Raw genomic sequence first — 14,614 nt, forward strand, 5'->3', positions numbered from 1 at the left:
CTTATGATAACCGCCTGAGGGTGGCGCCAAATGAATAAATAGTGGCCGAACAGCTTCCATTTTAAGGCCACTCATTTTGCAACATGTAATGCATATCAACAAGTAAACTGTCAATGTGGGGCTACCTGTTACGCCACATACAGGAGTGTGCGAGGTGTGCTTTTAGATGGTTGCAGAAATGAAATAAGTGATTATCATATATATATATTTTTTTTAATGAGACATTTATTTCAATAGGTGGATTTCATCTCCACACACACACACACACACACACACACACACACACACACACACACACACACACACACACACACACACACACACACACACACACACACACACACACACACTCACTCCGTTTGTGGTGACCTACTTTGATGACATCTTCTTAAACTGTAGGAATCGCACAATTTCCTGGTAGGCAGTCTGGGTGTAATGTGATGTTGAGTGTGAAGTTGCTGTGTGCTGCGGTGGATGGGAGCCCCACCTCCTCCCACGCTCCGATGAGCAGAGAGAGAGAGAGAGAGGAATGGAAAGACAGGAGAGGGAGAGGAGGGGAGCAACTAACCTACCCACACTGTCTCACCACTTGCTCTCTGGAAATGCTTCAGATGAGCTTCTTGTTGAAGACCGGCTAGCTTTCCCATTTTGGTTTTTGAAAACACAATTTAAAATGCCATTTGAGTCGCTGAGACACCCGGTGCGTCCCTGAGAGTGCGCTCTGAGCCACTTCCACACCAGGAGGAGCGCTGGAGAAACTTGGACCAGAAGGGATGCGACAGCGAGTGCATATCTTGGCAAGGATCAGTTATTGAGGATTGAAAATGGTACACGCCAGGCTCTCTCCGAGACTCTTCATTTCCCAGCCGTCTCATATGATAGCTTGATCTGCCACAAACTGCTCATAACTTATAATAATCCCGCGGACAGAAAAGAGAGAGAGAGAGAGAAAGAGAGAGAGAGAAAATTCTTGCGTCTCCGCTGCAAAGACTGCCGGGCGGCTGTGGATGCAGGATCTTGCATTTTGATGCGGAAAGTTGTTAAATGAATGGATTTGGTGATCTTGATGTCAGCACTGTGACGGAGGTTTGAGGGTGAGACAGACACCTGCCTCTGGGAAAACCGGCGGACGCATCAGCGGGCGGGCGGGCGGACGGACGGACGGACGGATTGGCGACGCGACGAGCGCTCATATCCAAGTCTCTGGCTCAGGTACGTCTCAATGAAATCACCGCCAAAAAAAATAAAAAATTAGAAAAGAAAATGAACCCAGAAAAAGTTGAGATACGCGTCGCGATCGGAAAAGAAGTTTCTCTCAAAGATAATTTGCCTGGAGTGCTGTCTTTGATAACAGGCCGTGCGTCAAATAGATCGTTTATACAACAAGTTGAGCGCCGTTGGGGTGGCACTTTTTCTTCTTCTTTCCTTACAACAGACCACGCCAGCTGAATACAGCAGCTGCACGGCGTTACAGGTTGATAGGATACCGTGGAGGAAAGGCAACAGTCTTCGATGTATGTGTCACCCACAGTGAGGATCCGCTGCGTGATTGATCCGCGCGATGCATCGCAATTAAAACACATCCGCGCGGACTGGAGTTGGAGCCCGATGGCATTAAGTCATTAAGTCTGCATATCTTTGCACTTCGGCGACCATTTAAGCACACGGACCTCAAGTCTGATCTGTGCTGGCGATCTGCTAATTGCATTTTAGTATACCATTATGAATCTGTGAAGCAGAAAATGTGATCCATTCGCGTCACCCCCGTCGCTCTCTCGCCATTTATTTCATACCAAGAATGCATGCATCGCACTAATTGCCTTTATTAGTGGATCTTCATGTGGAAGCTGTTTACTCTGGAACAATCTCTGCACAGATAATCCTAACATACAGGCTGTCATGTTAATAACTAATCCGCAGTTTTCCTATGGAGAGGGCTCGTGCTTATAATTGGGGAAAGGGGAAGAGAGAGGAAAAAGAAAAGAAATCTTTGATCAGCGCATCCGCACGGGTAATCTCCTCTGCTCTCCACTGAGAGTCTGGGGTGTTGTTTCTTGCCACTCCACCGACCACCAGGCACATTTTAATAGTCCGCTCTGCATAGTGATGTCGGTCTTAAGTTCCCACACATACTGTAGGCTACAAGGCCGTCAAAACAGAACTGATCAAAACGTGAATGTAACCCAGTTCTACATCAGATCTCACTTAAGTGTCTGGAAGATATGAAACTGATGAGTGTGATTATCCATCTATCTATCTATCTATCTATCTATCTATCTATCTATCTATCTATCTATCTATCTATCTATCTATCTATCTATCTATCTATCTATCTATCTATCTATCTATCTATCTATCTATCTATCTATCTATCTATCCATCTATCTATTGGATTGTATAAAAGGTGATTTCCCTCCAAATAGGACAATAACATGCAGTTGTTCCCATAATAGAGTTGGAAAAAAAATAACCCCAAGTGTGTGGTAAATGGCTCAAGAAGGGTACAAAAAGGATTTTTGTCTTCGGTGCTCAAACAGGTTATATCAGCTTTGACAGCCTTAACCCGTAGAAAACAACACAAAAAACAGTGAAATAACCCCACGAGGAAACCTGACTATACCGGGTTTGTTTCATTGTTTTCAGTCCAGGACCTTTTTTTTTTTTAAACATCATGTGGCATATTAGTATGTCATTTGAAGTCTGTGGTAATGTGGGGACACTGCCTCTTTTGATCTCAGTGTATGTAATGCCCCTCCACCCCTCCATCAGTGTTTTTGTGTGGCTCAGGCGCCATACAGCTAAATCAAATGCTCATGCCCTCAGCAAGTGTGTCCAACCAAAGGGCCACTGCTTTCTCGTTACCAATGGCCTGTGTTTTGCAGTCTGCGCGCAGCCTAACATTTTGCTGTAAATTCTATTGGTAGATCAGCTGTGTAAGGAGAGCCATGGCTGTGATACTACCCATCATAAATCATGCTGGTGGGAGGGTAATGGATTTTACCTGTTCTACTAGCTAAAGGCGCAGAGTCAGCCAATATATCAAATCACATCACTTGAGAAAATCATTAAATCATCCGTTATCTTTCCACACTCTGGCAAAGCAAGGGAGAGCACATCCTACAGCAGAAATACACGGACTTGATTTGTGGTGAGTAACAGGTGAAAATTCAGATTCTGCTACAGGGAGGGGAGCCGGTGGCTGCTGCAGGATCAACTTTTTTAAAAAAATTTTTTTGCTGCCCGCAGTTGCTGCAAAACAAGCAATTAGTGCAACCTGATCCGTTTCATTCCTATACTTTCATGATTTGTTATTCCCACCCCGGCCCCTATTCCCTTCTTCATATTAGTGATTTACAATTACGCCCCGGTTAATTCTGCGCTTGAGTCGTTTCCTGCTTGCTGGACCTGTGGAGCGACCAACGTAAAGAGCAAATGTCACCCAGTCAGTCACTGACTTGACTCAGCCAGTAGATAGTCTGTCTCTATGGCAACCAGAACGGCCGCACATGCTCCGCAATGCAATTATATTGTTCTTCATTTTTCTAAATACCTGGTTTATTAAATAAAATATTTTAACATAAAAATGCACCCAGCTCTGCAGCCACCCATTCGCTCTCTATTATCCTCTTTGTCAAGCCAAATATATTTTTATAAAAGCGCTGTTGATCTACTTTCCTACACTTCTAAATGACTAAAATAATCAGTTTTGAAATCGAACAATCACACGCCGATGTCACATAAAAGGAAAAAAATATAATGGCCCATTGAAGGGGGGAATTTTCCAGTAACTAATGAAATGTGTGATTTGCATGGCATACTATTCAGTTTTACTATTAATTAGTGCTTTGGTACTTCTTCTTTTTAGTCAAATGTACTTTCTACACCAAATTTCTATTCAGTAATTCTATTCAATTATTATCCCGTGCCTGTAGCTGGATTTAAATCCAAGTAATACCGCTTTCCCTTTTTTATTTTTTTATTTTTTTATTCTTTCCAAAAGACACAGCCGTTAAGATTGAATTAATATGGATGCAGAGGGCATAACAACCTTCTGACCCCAAAATGAAAAGTGGAACACTTCGCTTGGAGTGCACCAGTTAACCTCCTGCTTTCTCCTGCTCAATCCTCTCAAATAACAGCAGTTTTTGCACACGAGTCGGAGTAGAAGAACAGGATTGGGATATTTTCTCATTGTCCTGCAGCAGGTGTAGGAGTGGGTCTGTCATGTAAGCCTGGGTGGTATCACTTTTTCTTTTCTTTTTTTTTTTTTTTTTTTAGCAGAGGTCATTGTTTTGACTGGGTTCAGCAACTCTGACCTCATTAAGACAGGGAATTTTTTTCATTGGGAACAACCGCACAGTTTGACACAGGCAGAGACGTCGATTGTCGACACGAGGAAGTAGAAATGTTCACTTGAAGAGTGGGGTCAGCTGGGTGGCGCACACCATGAGGGCCACCATGTGAGACTCAATCAGACCTTGTAGTTTGACTGATGCTTCGGTGCCACTGGAGTCTCTCACCTTCTCCTCAGTCCAGAGGAGCGGCGGCGGCGGCGGCACTGGGCACTGAGCCTTCAGGGAGAGGTGGGGGCTGTAGAGGATTGTTGGCAGTTGCTAGGAGGAATTTGGGAGTTTGCTATCATTCAAAATGGCATTGGAGGAAATGGCGAGTTCATGAGTTAAGAGAGAAAGCCGAGGGAATGGGATGGGAGCCATAGTGCGAGAAGGCGGCAGTCCTCTGTGCCGCATGCATTGTTGAAATTCAAGTTCATTCTTTTTCTCTTGAAGTTATCACAATTCTTCCAGCAGTCTGATTGCATAGGCAGCATCTTTCTGCAGCTTCTTTATCCTCTTACATATGTTGTTTGTGAGCAAACCAAATCCAGCTTCCTCTGATAAAATGTGTTACGATTATCTTAAAAAACAAACAAACAAACTTTCTAGAGATTAAAATATTTTTCATGGAGTAAGATACATTTTCTTTTTAGAAGGGGGCACAGGAGGTCACAAGGACTAAAGTCAGGGGTCATCACCTGAAAATGATCAAAATGAAGGCTGTCACTGATGCCTTGGAGGTGGAAAAGAACATTCTACTTCATTCATTGTTTTTATTTTTCGTAATCTTGGGTTTATCAACTGAATTAATTATGTCTTTTAAAGAGGATCCATATAAGTTGTCCATTTACCACTTCTAGTTTAATACTGTGGTTAATCTTATCAGGTGCCATTCATTTAATCATTTATATTAAATAATAAAGCATTATTCTCATCGTGATTTCAACAACATAATACAGATATTCCTACATTGTCTGTTAGTTGTAGTTCATTCTTATAATACAATATAAATAAAAGTTCACATTATGACTGCCATCACTAAAAAGACAGGGACGTCTTGCTAGTTAATTAGGATAAAAAGCTAGATGACAGGTTAATGGGTGTCCCTGCACATTCTTTATTCATATTTTTTTTTTTTCTTAACTATTGACTCTCATTCCAAGAAGACACTTCGTTTAGTATCAGTCACAACACATTTGCGGTCCCTTTCAGAAGTGCAAACAGACGTAACGAGCATGAGTGAGAACCACTCACTCTGTTCTCTTAAAGCCAGCCTTATCTATAGGGGTCATTGACAGGTGAAAAAGGGTATGCTGAAGTGAGTGTCTCCGGCAGATTGTGACTGTGTGGAATGATAGTCATGCGCTGAGCGTGAGTCATGAAGCCCTGACGCCGTAGTCAGTCTGGTGGTGTTGCCCTTACTCCCGGTCTTAATAAGCTGGGTTTTGGCCAGGCTCTGTTTTTGTTTCGTGGGTCCTCGGGGTCCTAACCGTCACTGCTAAGCATATTTGCTTTCACTGCATTCCACGTTGTAAAGTTAAACATCTTGACAGGGCCAACAGCAGATAGCGGACCCATCGGGCAGTTTGAGTCTGTCCTTGAAGGCCCACCTACATACTGTGGTACAGGCTGCCTTTAGCATTCCTCCATGTTGAACCATCTGGACCATCGCGTGATTACAGCATGAGGCTGTGGGTTGAGAGCTGCTCCACTCGCATAGTTAGTGTTCTCTCCTCTGTCAGACAGTAATGCCCAGTTTGTATTTGCAAAGTTATTTCTTCAGAATATATGTATTTTATTTTATTTTGCTTCGGCTCACCTCTATGAGGGGTCTACATGTTTTGCTCACTGCTTTGTCTGTTTGAACGGGATGCTTCTTGAAGCAAACAGTACTTAAGGGAATTACAGTATGAGCCCTCTCGGCCCCCACAGAGCCCTAATAGTTCTGCGAGGAGAAAATACTGTGTGTGTTGCACTTCCACAACTTATACTGCAGTAGGGGTCGTCCGGGCATTAGCCAGGTCTAAGTTGTCCTGTGGTGCAGCCGCGCTCTCTTCTGGTTATAATGGGTTGCCCATCGAACAAATAAAAAAAATAATCTGCAGCGATTTTCTTTTTAGTTTAATACTACAGCGCTGCTACACTGCTTGTTTGTTTTAACGGTTCTCTTTCATTGCCTCACATGGCCAGTATTTTCTTTCAGTGTGGCAATGCTTCATCCAGCTCTATATATCTGCCCTATTATTACTTGGCATTTTTATTGAACGGTTCACTCCTTACAGAAGCCAAAACTTTAATTATTGAAATGGATAGAAACAAAAACAAAACAAAAGTCGAGATTATAATATGACAAACACATTTGTTCACGCTGGGTGAGGTAACCCCTTGTTGATCCTTTCCGTTTTGTGCTGAGTTATGTATCGCGATACGCCTGAATCAGCTCTTAGTCTTATGGGTCTACCACACCATCTGGGATGGCAGATGATAACCAAGTTTTTTTTTTTTTTTTTTGAGGAAAAAGTGCTGAGATGCAGGAAATGTCACTCCTAGTTGTGTTCTCCACGCTTCGTTCATCCATTTTCCTGCTCAGGTAGCGAACTGTGGTGGGACGCAACCGGAAAGCAGGAAGTCTCACAATTGTCCAGTAGTGAAAGTGTCGGTGTGACTTTCCTTTTCCCACCACCTCAGACAAGAGGAGGAAGAGGACAAATCTGATGCTGTCAAGCTTTTGATAAAATATTTGCACGATAGCAAAAAAACACGAGATAGGAACCCAAAGGCACGGTGTCAGTAATATTCAACTGATAACAGATTCTCAGTGAGTGATGGCAAAACGCATTTTTCACAAGCAACATGAATTTTAATGTAAATGTAAACAAAGCAGAAAAAAAAAGAGAACACCAATTCACTGGGCTGCCAGGCACGGTGCCATCTGGAAGACAGGCATGAGGCCAACTGGAAGACATTAAGTCATGAGTGTCATCAACCATAACAATCATGTCACTATCAAAGCGGGCCTATTCATCCTGGAAGAGGCTGTAATAGGAGGGGGACCTTTGCCGCTAAACAAAACGTTATGAAATCAGTTGTGATTTTGATTTTCAGATGGCCATTTTATGAAAATAAATGTAAACTTAAATCCAACAGTGAATATTCAAAGGACAAGATAGAAAAAAAAAAAGTAAAGATGTTGTAAAAGTATATATCATACGCTCTATGTGGGATTGGAGACATTTTACAAGAGGAGCATAATTGCAATCTGCAAATAATAATGTTGTGAATTTCCCTTGCAATGGATGATATGCATAAAATTCATGCAAGCTTACGTGTTTAACTGGATGCAACAATGTGAAAGATCTACTCTTTCTTCATAATTGCCATTCGTTGGGATGATTTGACACAAACACCATTCTTTAATATCAGAGTTGTGCATCACTGTATATTCTCTGAATACATTTTTACTCCGGCCTCATTTTTTTTTTAATCCTTCCTGCACTCATGAACACACACACACACATACACACACACCCACACACAAATCCACACTCACTGTTCACGCCACATTGACCAGAGTTTCCCCCTGCAAATGTAAAAAGGGACACATCGATAACAGAGCAATTAATCCATCAATACCCAGCACTTCCAATTTTAATGTATTCAAAAGAAAATTGATTTCTCATTGGATTTCTGTATATTTGTGTTTTACTGCCTTGCTTAATACACATTTGCTTTACTCTTCTCCAAAGCACTATTTTCTGTGAGCAGATGTACTGCTTCTGCTAAAAAAACCCCCACTATTCGTTCATGTTTATGCATCATTGTATCCAGTTTTCCCTCCAAACAAACTCAGGATTCAGTCAGTCCACCTGTTCTTTTCACAATCCTTAAATTCTGGGTGCAGGTTCACACAATATTGAGTACTTTTTCACTTTAGAAATCACGATTGAAACTATTTCTCAATGCTTGAGCTAATGCCAAAGCTCCGTCTAAACATCACGTCAGGAGAAGCTTTATTTTGAGACTTGTATGAAATGTATTTATGCAGTTATAGTGAATTGTTTTAGTAATCCGAAAGGAATCCCACAGTCGTCTAGTCTGACTAATACCTTGGCCATAAGAGCCAGTATTGATCAGTTCATTGAAGTGGTGCAACACTGACACACATGCACTGTAACAGACTGTGCAGACAACACTTTTCCCTGAAAGCATTCAAACGAGCTCAAGCCGATTAGCGACTCTGCACTCGTTGATGTGCCACACATCCAAAAGTTTCAAAATGTTACATTTTCTCAAACACAAGACCTTAATACTTAACCCCGGTGTTTGCTCTCATTTCAATTACCAATAGGACTCTCGGTACACACACGCACATGCAAGCACACTCACAGAGCAAATAATTATAGACTAAAATCGTTGCAGCATGAGAAAAAGCCAGAATTCTTTAGCTAAAGGGAATACAGATCAAAGAAGACACTTAAATAATGGGTCGTAATTACAGAGTTGAAAGGTTCAAAATCAAACATAATGATTACAGTCTTTGAGCTAGCCAGTAGCAATGGAGCGTGGATTGAATTTTTGTGCATTGTGCATTGTCGAAAGCTGCATGTTGACGATAATGGAAAAGTTGCTTAATCTGCATAGCCTTTCCGACGACTAAAAGACAAGCCGTTTTTGTTGAGGGCCTCTCTGGTAAACAAACAGATCAAACAGTTCATCTTTCTCAACAGACAGTATGTTGGCAGGTTAGAAAGAGGCTTAGATTTCATATTGTACCTTATTTCTGAGCTACATTGCTTCCCTCTCTCAATGTCTTGTAGTGTAATACAGAAATAATGAGTCTCTTAGGCTGTGAGATTTTGTATTACATTTTTATTTGATTACTCAGCTGAAACAATCCACACTGGCCCTCAAGTTTGTTTTGTGTGGAAGCTCACAAGATATAAATTCTTCTTCCGACTTTAATTTCTACATGCAGTTTCAAAAGCTGGGACAGTCTTTGAAATTTCTAAAGCTCTGGGACAAAAAGAAACCATGCTGGGGTATAGTTATGATTGCGTTCTTTTTTTTTTTTTTTAATGCTTATTTTCTCTTTGTTGTTGTTGTCTAATTATGTTACGCTTCAAGGCATGCTGTAGGATTCGGTACAACCTATTGACTAAAATGTTTCACTTCATTGCTGGAGTTGTAATACAAAAGAGCAGTGACATTTTTCCAAGCTGACTAAATGTTTCACTCTGGTGTGTGTGAGACGGGCTGATGTGTCCTCCTTGATTAGCCATAAATAAGTAAGATAAATAATTCATTTCCAGCCACGGTTTGTAGGAGATGTTTTCTTAAACGATTTTGACCACAGTTCTCTTTGTCTTTTTACAGGCTGATCTTCTGATGACCTAATGGAACTGAAGTTACGAGTAGTACTGTTTTGGGTCGTGGTGCTGCACTGTGGCTCTGCTGATGGCAGTATCCTCTACCGGGTCCAGGAGGAGCAACCTCCCAACACTCTGATCGGTAGCCTGGCAGCAGACCAGGGACTGCCAGACTCGGGTCACCTTTACAAGCTGGAAGTGGGCGCCCCTTACCTTCGCGTCGATGGCAAGACGGGGGACATTTTTACCACAGAGGCTCCAATAGACAGAGAGACCTTGAGGGACTGTCGGACCCTTGCTAAGGGCAAGCTCTGCTACCTGGAATTCGAAGTATCGGTGACAGATCTGATACAAAACCAGAGCCCACGACTTATTGAAGGACGCATCGAAGTACAGGACATCAATGACAACACCCCGCAGTTTCCTTCCTCTGTGCTCACCATCTCTGTCCCCGAGAACACGATCATGGGGGCACTATTCTCCATTCCCGTTGCCACAGACAGAGACACAGAGAGGAATGGAGTGGCTGACTATGCGCTGACTGCGGGGCCAGATGCAGCAACTTTATTTGGTTTACAAGTTGCTGATGACAGAGGAGGAAAGCTTCCACAGCTCATTGTTCTGGGCAATCTAGATCGGGAGCTGAAGGATTCCTACGACCTCACTATCAAGGCAGTGGATGGAGGAAACCCTCAACGCTACAGCAGTGCTTTGCTGAGAGTTGTTGTGACTGATGCTAATGATAATTCCCCCAAGTTCGAAAAGTCTACATATGATGCGGAAGTTTCAGAAAATAGTCCAGTGGGGCACTCTGTGTTGCAGGTAAGACTCACACAATTTTCTAAATTTAAAACCCGATCGTAATCTATGGTTTAGTTGATGTATCATTGAGAGTTGGAGATTTTATATCCTGCTTCCATTAACAATTTATCAAGATAATTTCAAAACAACTTGCTCTTGCACTGTTATTCTGGCTTATAAACTGCAGTTTTGTCTAAATTTAGGTTCAAGGCTTGATAGGGTTTATATATGATGTTGTCGGAAATATTTGAGATTCTTCCCTTTAAACCAGACATCTTTAAAAACGAATGCCATATTCATACTTGATATTAAAGTAAATAAATTCTAAAATGATTAACGACCAAGTTTCATTCACTCCTATTGTTCAAGTGTGCATTTTAAGTATTACTAAACATATTACAGCTGTTGCACATTATGTGTGTACAGGTAATTAAGCTGCTTATTGCTTTTGTTGTGGTATTGTGTTCGGGAAAACAAGAGTTGGAGATACACAATGTCAGTGTGTAGGCGTAACACGCTCCTAGTTGGGTTTTCTCAGCGTACTGCTGTGAAATTGCTCTGTCATAAAGAAAATAGTAGTAGTTTAGTGTATGTTTTTATGGGAACCTCTAAAAAGGAAAAAAAAACAAAAGAAAAGAAAGAAAATAAAGATTGAAAAAAATACCAATGACATGACCATCAAACGCAGAAAGGAAAGGCAGTAATGAAATACGCCTACAAAAAAATGTGTCCACATGCTGTGCTTTGAAGTGATTAGACTTCCATTGATCTATTTATACATTTATTCAGTGATGATTGGTTGAAAAAATTATACACTGGTTCAATTAAATTCTATCTCAGAATCGTTGCATATATTTCTTGCCTTTGACCATTAATGTGTTTTGATTTTAGGTCAAAGCAAATGACTCCGATATGGGCCCAAATGGAGAAATTGAGTACACTCTTCACCAAGCAGTTGACCCGGTCCCCAAGCTCCTCCGAATTGATCGATCCACTGGCATCATTTACGTCAAAGGACCACTGGACAGGGAGGAAATAAGCAGCTTGTCTTTCTATGTGGTGGCGAGGGATAAGGGTCCTCAACCTAAAAGCTCAAAAACATTTGTAACTATCGAGGTGACTGACCAAAATGACAACGCCCCGGCTGTGGAGATTCGTGGAATTGGTCTTTTGATTCACAGTCAAGGGGTGGCCAACGTATCTGAGGACACGGCAGTGGGGACAGCTGTTGCTCTGGTGCAAGTGTCTGACAAAGATGAAGGAGAGAATGCTGTCGTCACTTGTGTGGTAGCAGGAGACGTGCCCTTCCAGCTTCGCCCTGCCAGCGACTCATCTAGTGACAACAAGAGGAAATATTTCCTACAGACCACCACTCCTCTTGACTATGAACGAGTTAGGGATTACACAGTAGAAATTGTGGCTGTGGATTCAGGAAACCCAGCACTCTCCAGTACAAACTCTTTAAAGGTGCAGGTGACTGATGTAAATGACAACTCTCCAATATTCTCCCCAACCTTGTTTGAGGTTGATTTTGCTGAAGAAAACCAACCAGGGGAGAAGGTGTTAGATGTTACGGCCTCAGATGCTGACAGTGGCACCAATGCTGAACTTCTCTATAACATTGTGGCAGACTCCTCCATCAAAGGTTTGTTTGAGATTGATCCAAACACTGGTGAAGTAAGAGCTCGAAGTCCGCTTGATCGTGAACACAAAGAACGCTATGAGTTTCGGGTCACTGCAGCAGATAAAGGATCAACTGTCCATAAAGGAACAGCAACCGTTGTGATAAAAGTCCTTGACCGCAATGACAACGACCCCAAATTCATGCTGAGTGGATACAGCTTTTCAGTTCTGGAAAACATGCCTCCCCTCAGTCCCGTTGGCATGGTGACAGTTCTCGATATGGACAAGGGTGAGAATGCTCGGGTTCATCTCTCTGTAGAGCCTGATGGAGGGAAGTTCATAGTTCAAAATGGAACAGGTACCATCCTGTCAAGCATCTCTTTTGACCGGGAGAAAGAAAGCAGCTACACGTTTCGTCTAAAAGCCATGGATGGAGGGGAGCCTCCCCGATCTTCTTATGTGGGGGTTACCATCAATGTACTGGATGAAAACGACAATGACCCAGTGATCACCAAACCATCCAACTCCTCTTTCAGGCGCTTGTCACCTCTTGCTTCTCCAGACAGTCATGTGGAGGTGGTGGAAGCTGAAGACCTGGACAGCGGGCCCAATGCAGAGCTGGTTTTTAGCATTGCCGGCGGAAATCCTTATCAATTATTCCGCATTTCCCCCTCCAGTGGCGAGATCACTCTGGCGAAGGAGATGACCCGCAAACATGGGGGACTGCATCGTCTGGTAGTGAGAGTGAGTGACAGAGGGAAGCCTGCACGCCATGCCACTGCCCTTGTTCACATCTATGTCAATGAAACTATTTCAAATGTCAGCTTAGTGGAGGCCTTAGTTGGACACAGTCTTTACACTCCACTGGACAGGGACATTGCTGGTGATCCTGATAATGGCTTTGCAGCCCAGAGAAGTAACATTTTGTTTGGAAGTCTCGCTGGTGTGGCAGGCGTTGTAATGTTAATCCTGGTCGTGGTATTTATTCGACACCGCATCCAAAGAGAAACTAAAAGTGGGTATCAGGCTGGAAAAAAGGAAACAAAGGACTTATATGCACCTAAACAGGCACCAAAAAATGCCAAAGGCAAACGAGGACGGAAAGGCAAACCGCAGAAGTCCCCAAAGCCACTCGGGGAAGAGGAAGAGGTCAGCCTTCAAAAAAGTCTGAAGTTTAACCTTGATGGAGTCAATGATAGCCCCAGGATACACCTGCCCTTAACATATTCACCAGGAAGCCCTGATATCGGCAGGCATTATCGTTCCAATTCCCCCTTACCGTCCATCCAGCTGCAAGCCCAGTCACCCTCAGCCTCTCAGAAGCACCAGGCCGTCCAGGACCTGCCCGCTGCCAACACCTTTGTAGGAACAGGAGGAGACGACAACTCGACCGGCTCAGACCAGTACTCAGATTACAGCTACAAGACCAGCCAGCCGAAGTACAACAAACAGGTAAAGTCATTCTTTTATAAATTAAACTTCTGTCTGAGAAGATGATGATTGGTTTGGAGCTTGATATGAGGGAAACTGAGACAGATAACTTAATTTAAGAATGCATTTCCTGTTGTCCCTATTGTGAGCAACAGTTTTATAACAACTGCTCTCACTTTGTGAGGAATCACACGATATCAAATTTGAATGATGTGTATGGCAGTTGTTGTCAGACTCATCAGCCTGAGTTTTAAAAATGTAAAATGATACTTAAACATTTATGGCAGATTTGTTACCACTGCTCCATTTTTATTGTCGATTTTACTGTCAGTAGAACTGTACATAATGTGAGACGGCAGATTAAGGAGAGACCGAATGTCTACTCAGCTTCTTTAAGGTGAAATAAAATTATATTCTCTCAAATTATAGTCGTCAAAGAATTCAAGATATAAAGTGTCTCCCCTCTGTTAACAGCGGGGCCATGCTGTCCCGCTATTACTTTTGCTCCCGTGTACCTTCTCTGTGGGGGGTAAGATTATATAGACAAGGAAAGTTACTGCAAAGAAGTGTTTTTCTTTCCTTTTTCGGGTTGTTGCACTCCTTGTGAACTGAGTGGGTCTGTCATATGTGTTGTTTTTTTTGTCTTTTTTTTTTTTTTGTGTCAGGCAGGCAGTAGACTAGAGCAGGGAAGGTCCATTTCTCACTTACTTACTTCTGCTCTTCTGCCTGACCTCTAGTGCTCTGATCCCTGCAGGTCACTTGCTCTTATCTCCCTGCTCCTTATGCTCTTATCTCCTCTTATCTGTACAACATTTGGCAAGACTGGAATCGCCATGGAAACAGAAATATTAATAGACTCAGAGGGGATTATGAAGAGAAAAATTGTAGAGTCGAGGGATAGAAAGCTAGTGTGTCTCTAGGTTTCTGTGTCATCTCGGAGTGTGTGAATGTGCTTTTCGGACCAGACAAGTGTAAAGGTCTATTTGTGTGTGTGCGCTCACGCGCACACAAGAGATGAGAAGACAGGCAGCTATTATCCTTAAAAAGTTTAACTTTCTC

The 14,614-nt window shown here is 42.5% G+C and overlaps 1 protein-coding gene across 1 annotated transcript in view; it reads left to right on the forward strand.

Annotated features, from left to right (window-relative positions):
* Positions 1–547: 547 nt before the first annotated feature.
* pcdh1a (protocadherin 1a) overlaps positions 548–14,614 on the forward strand; it is a 75,122-nt gene continuing 61,055 nt past the window's right edge. Inside the window, exons 1-3 of the mRNA XM_080484036.1 lie at positions 548–1,212; positions 9,708–10,522; positions 11,393–13,576. Of these exons, the coding sequence (XP_080340162.1) occupies positions 9,728–10,522; positions 11,393–13,576 (2,979 nt within the window). The 5' untranslated portion in view covers positions 548–1,212; positions 9,708–9,727. The remainder of the gene's footprint in view (positions 1,213–9,707; positions 10,523–11,392; positions 13,577–14,614) is intronic.

Source organism: Lipophrys pholis, assembly GCF_963383615.2.
Source record: "Lipophrys pholis genome assembly, chromosome: 16".
NCBI classification, from domain to species: Eukaryota; Metazoa; Chordata; class Actinopteri; order Blenniiformes; family Blenniidae; genus Lipophrys; species Lipophrys pholis.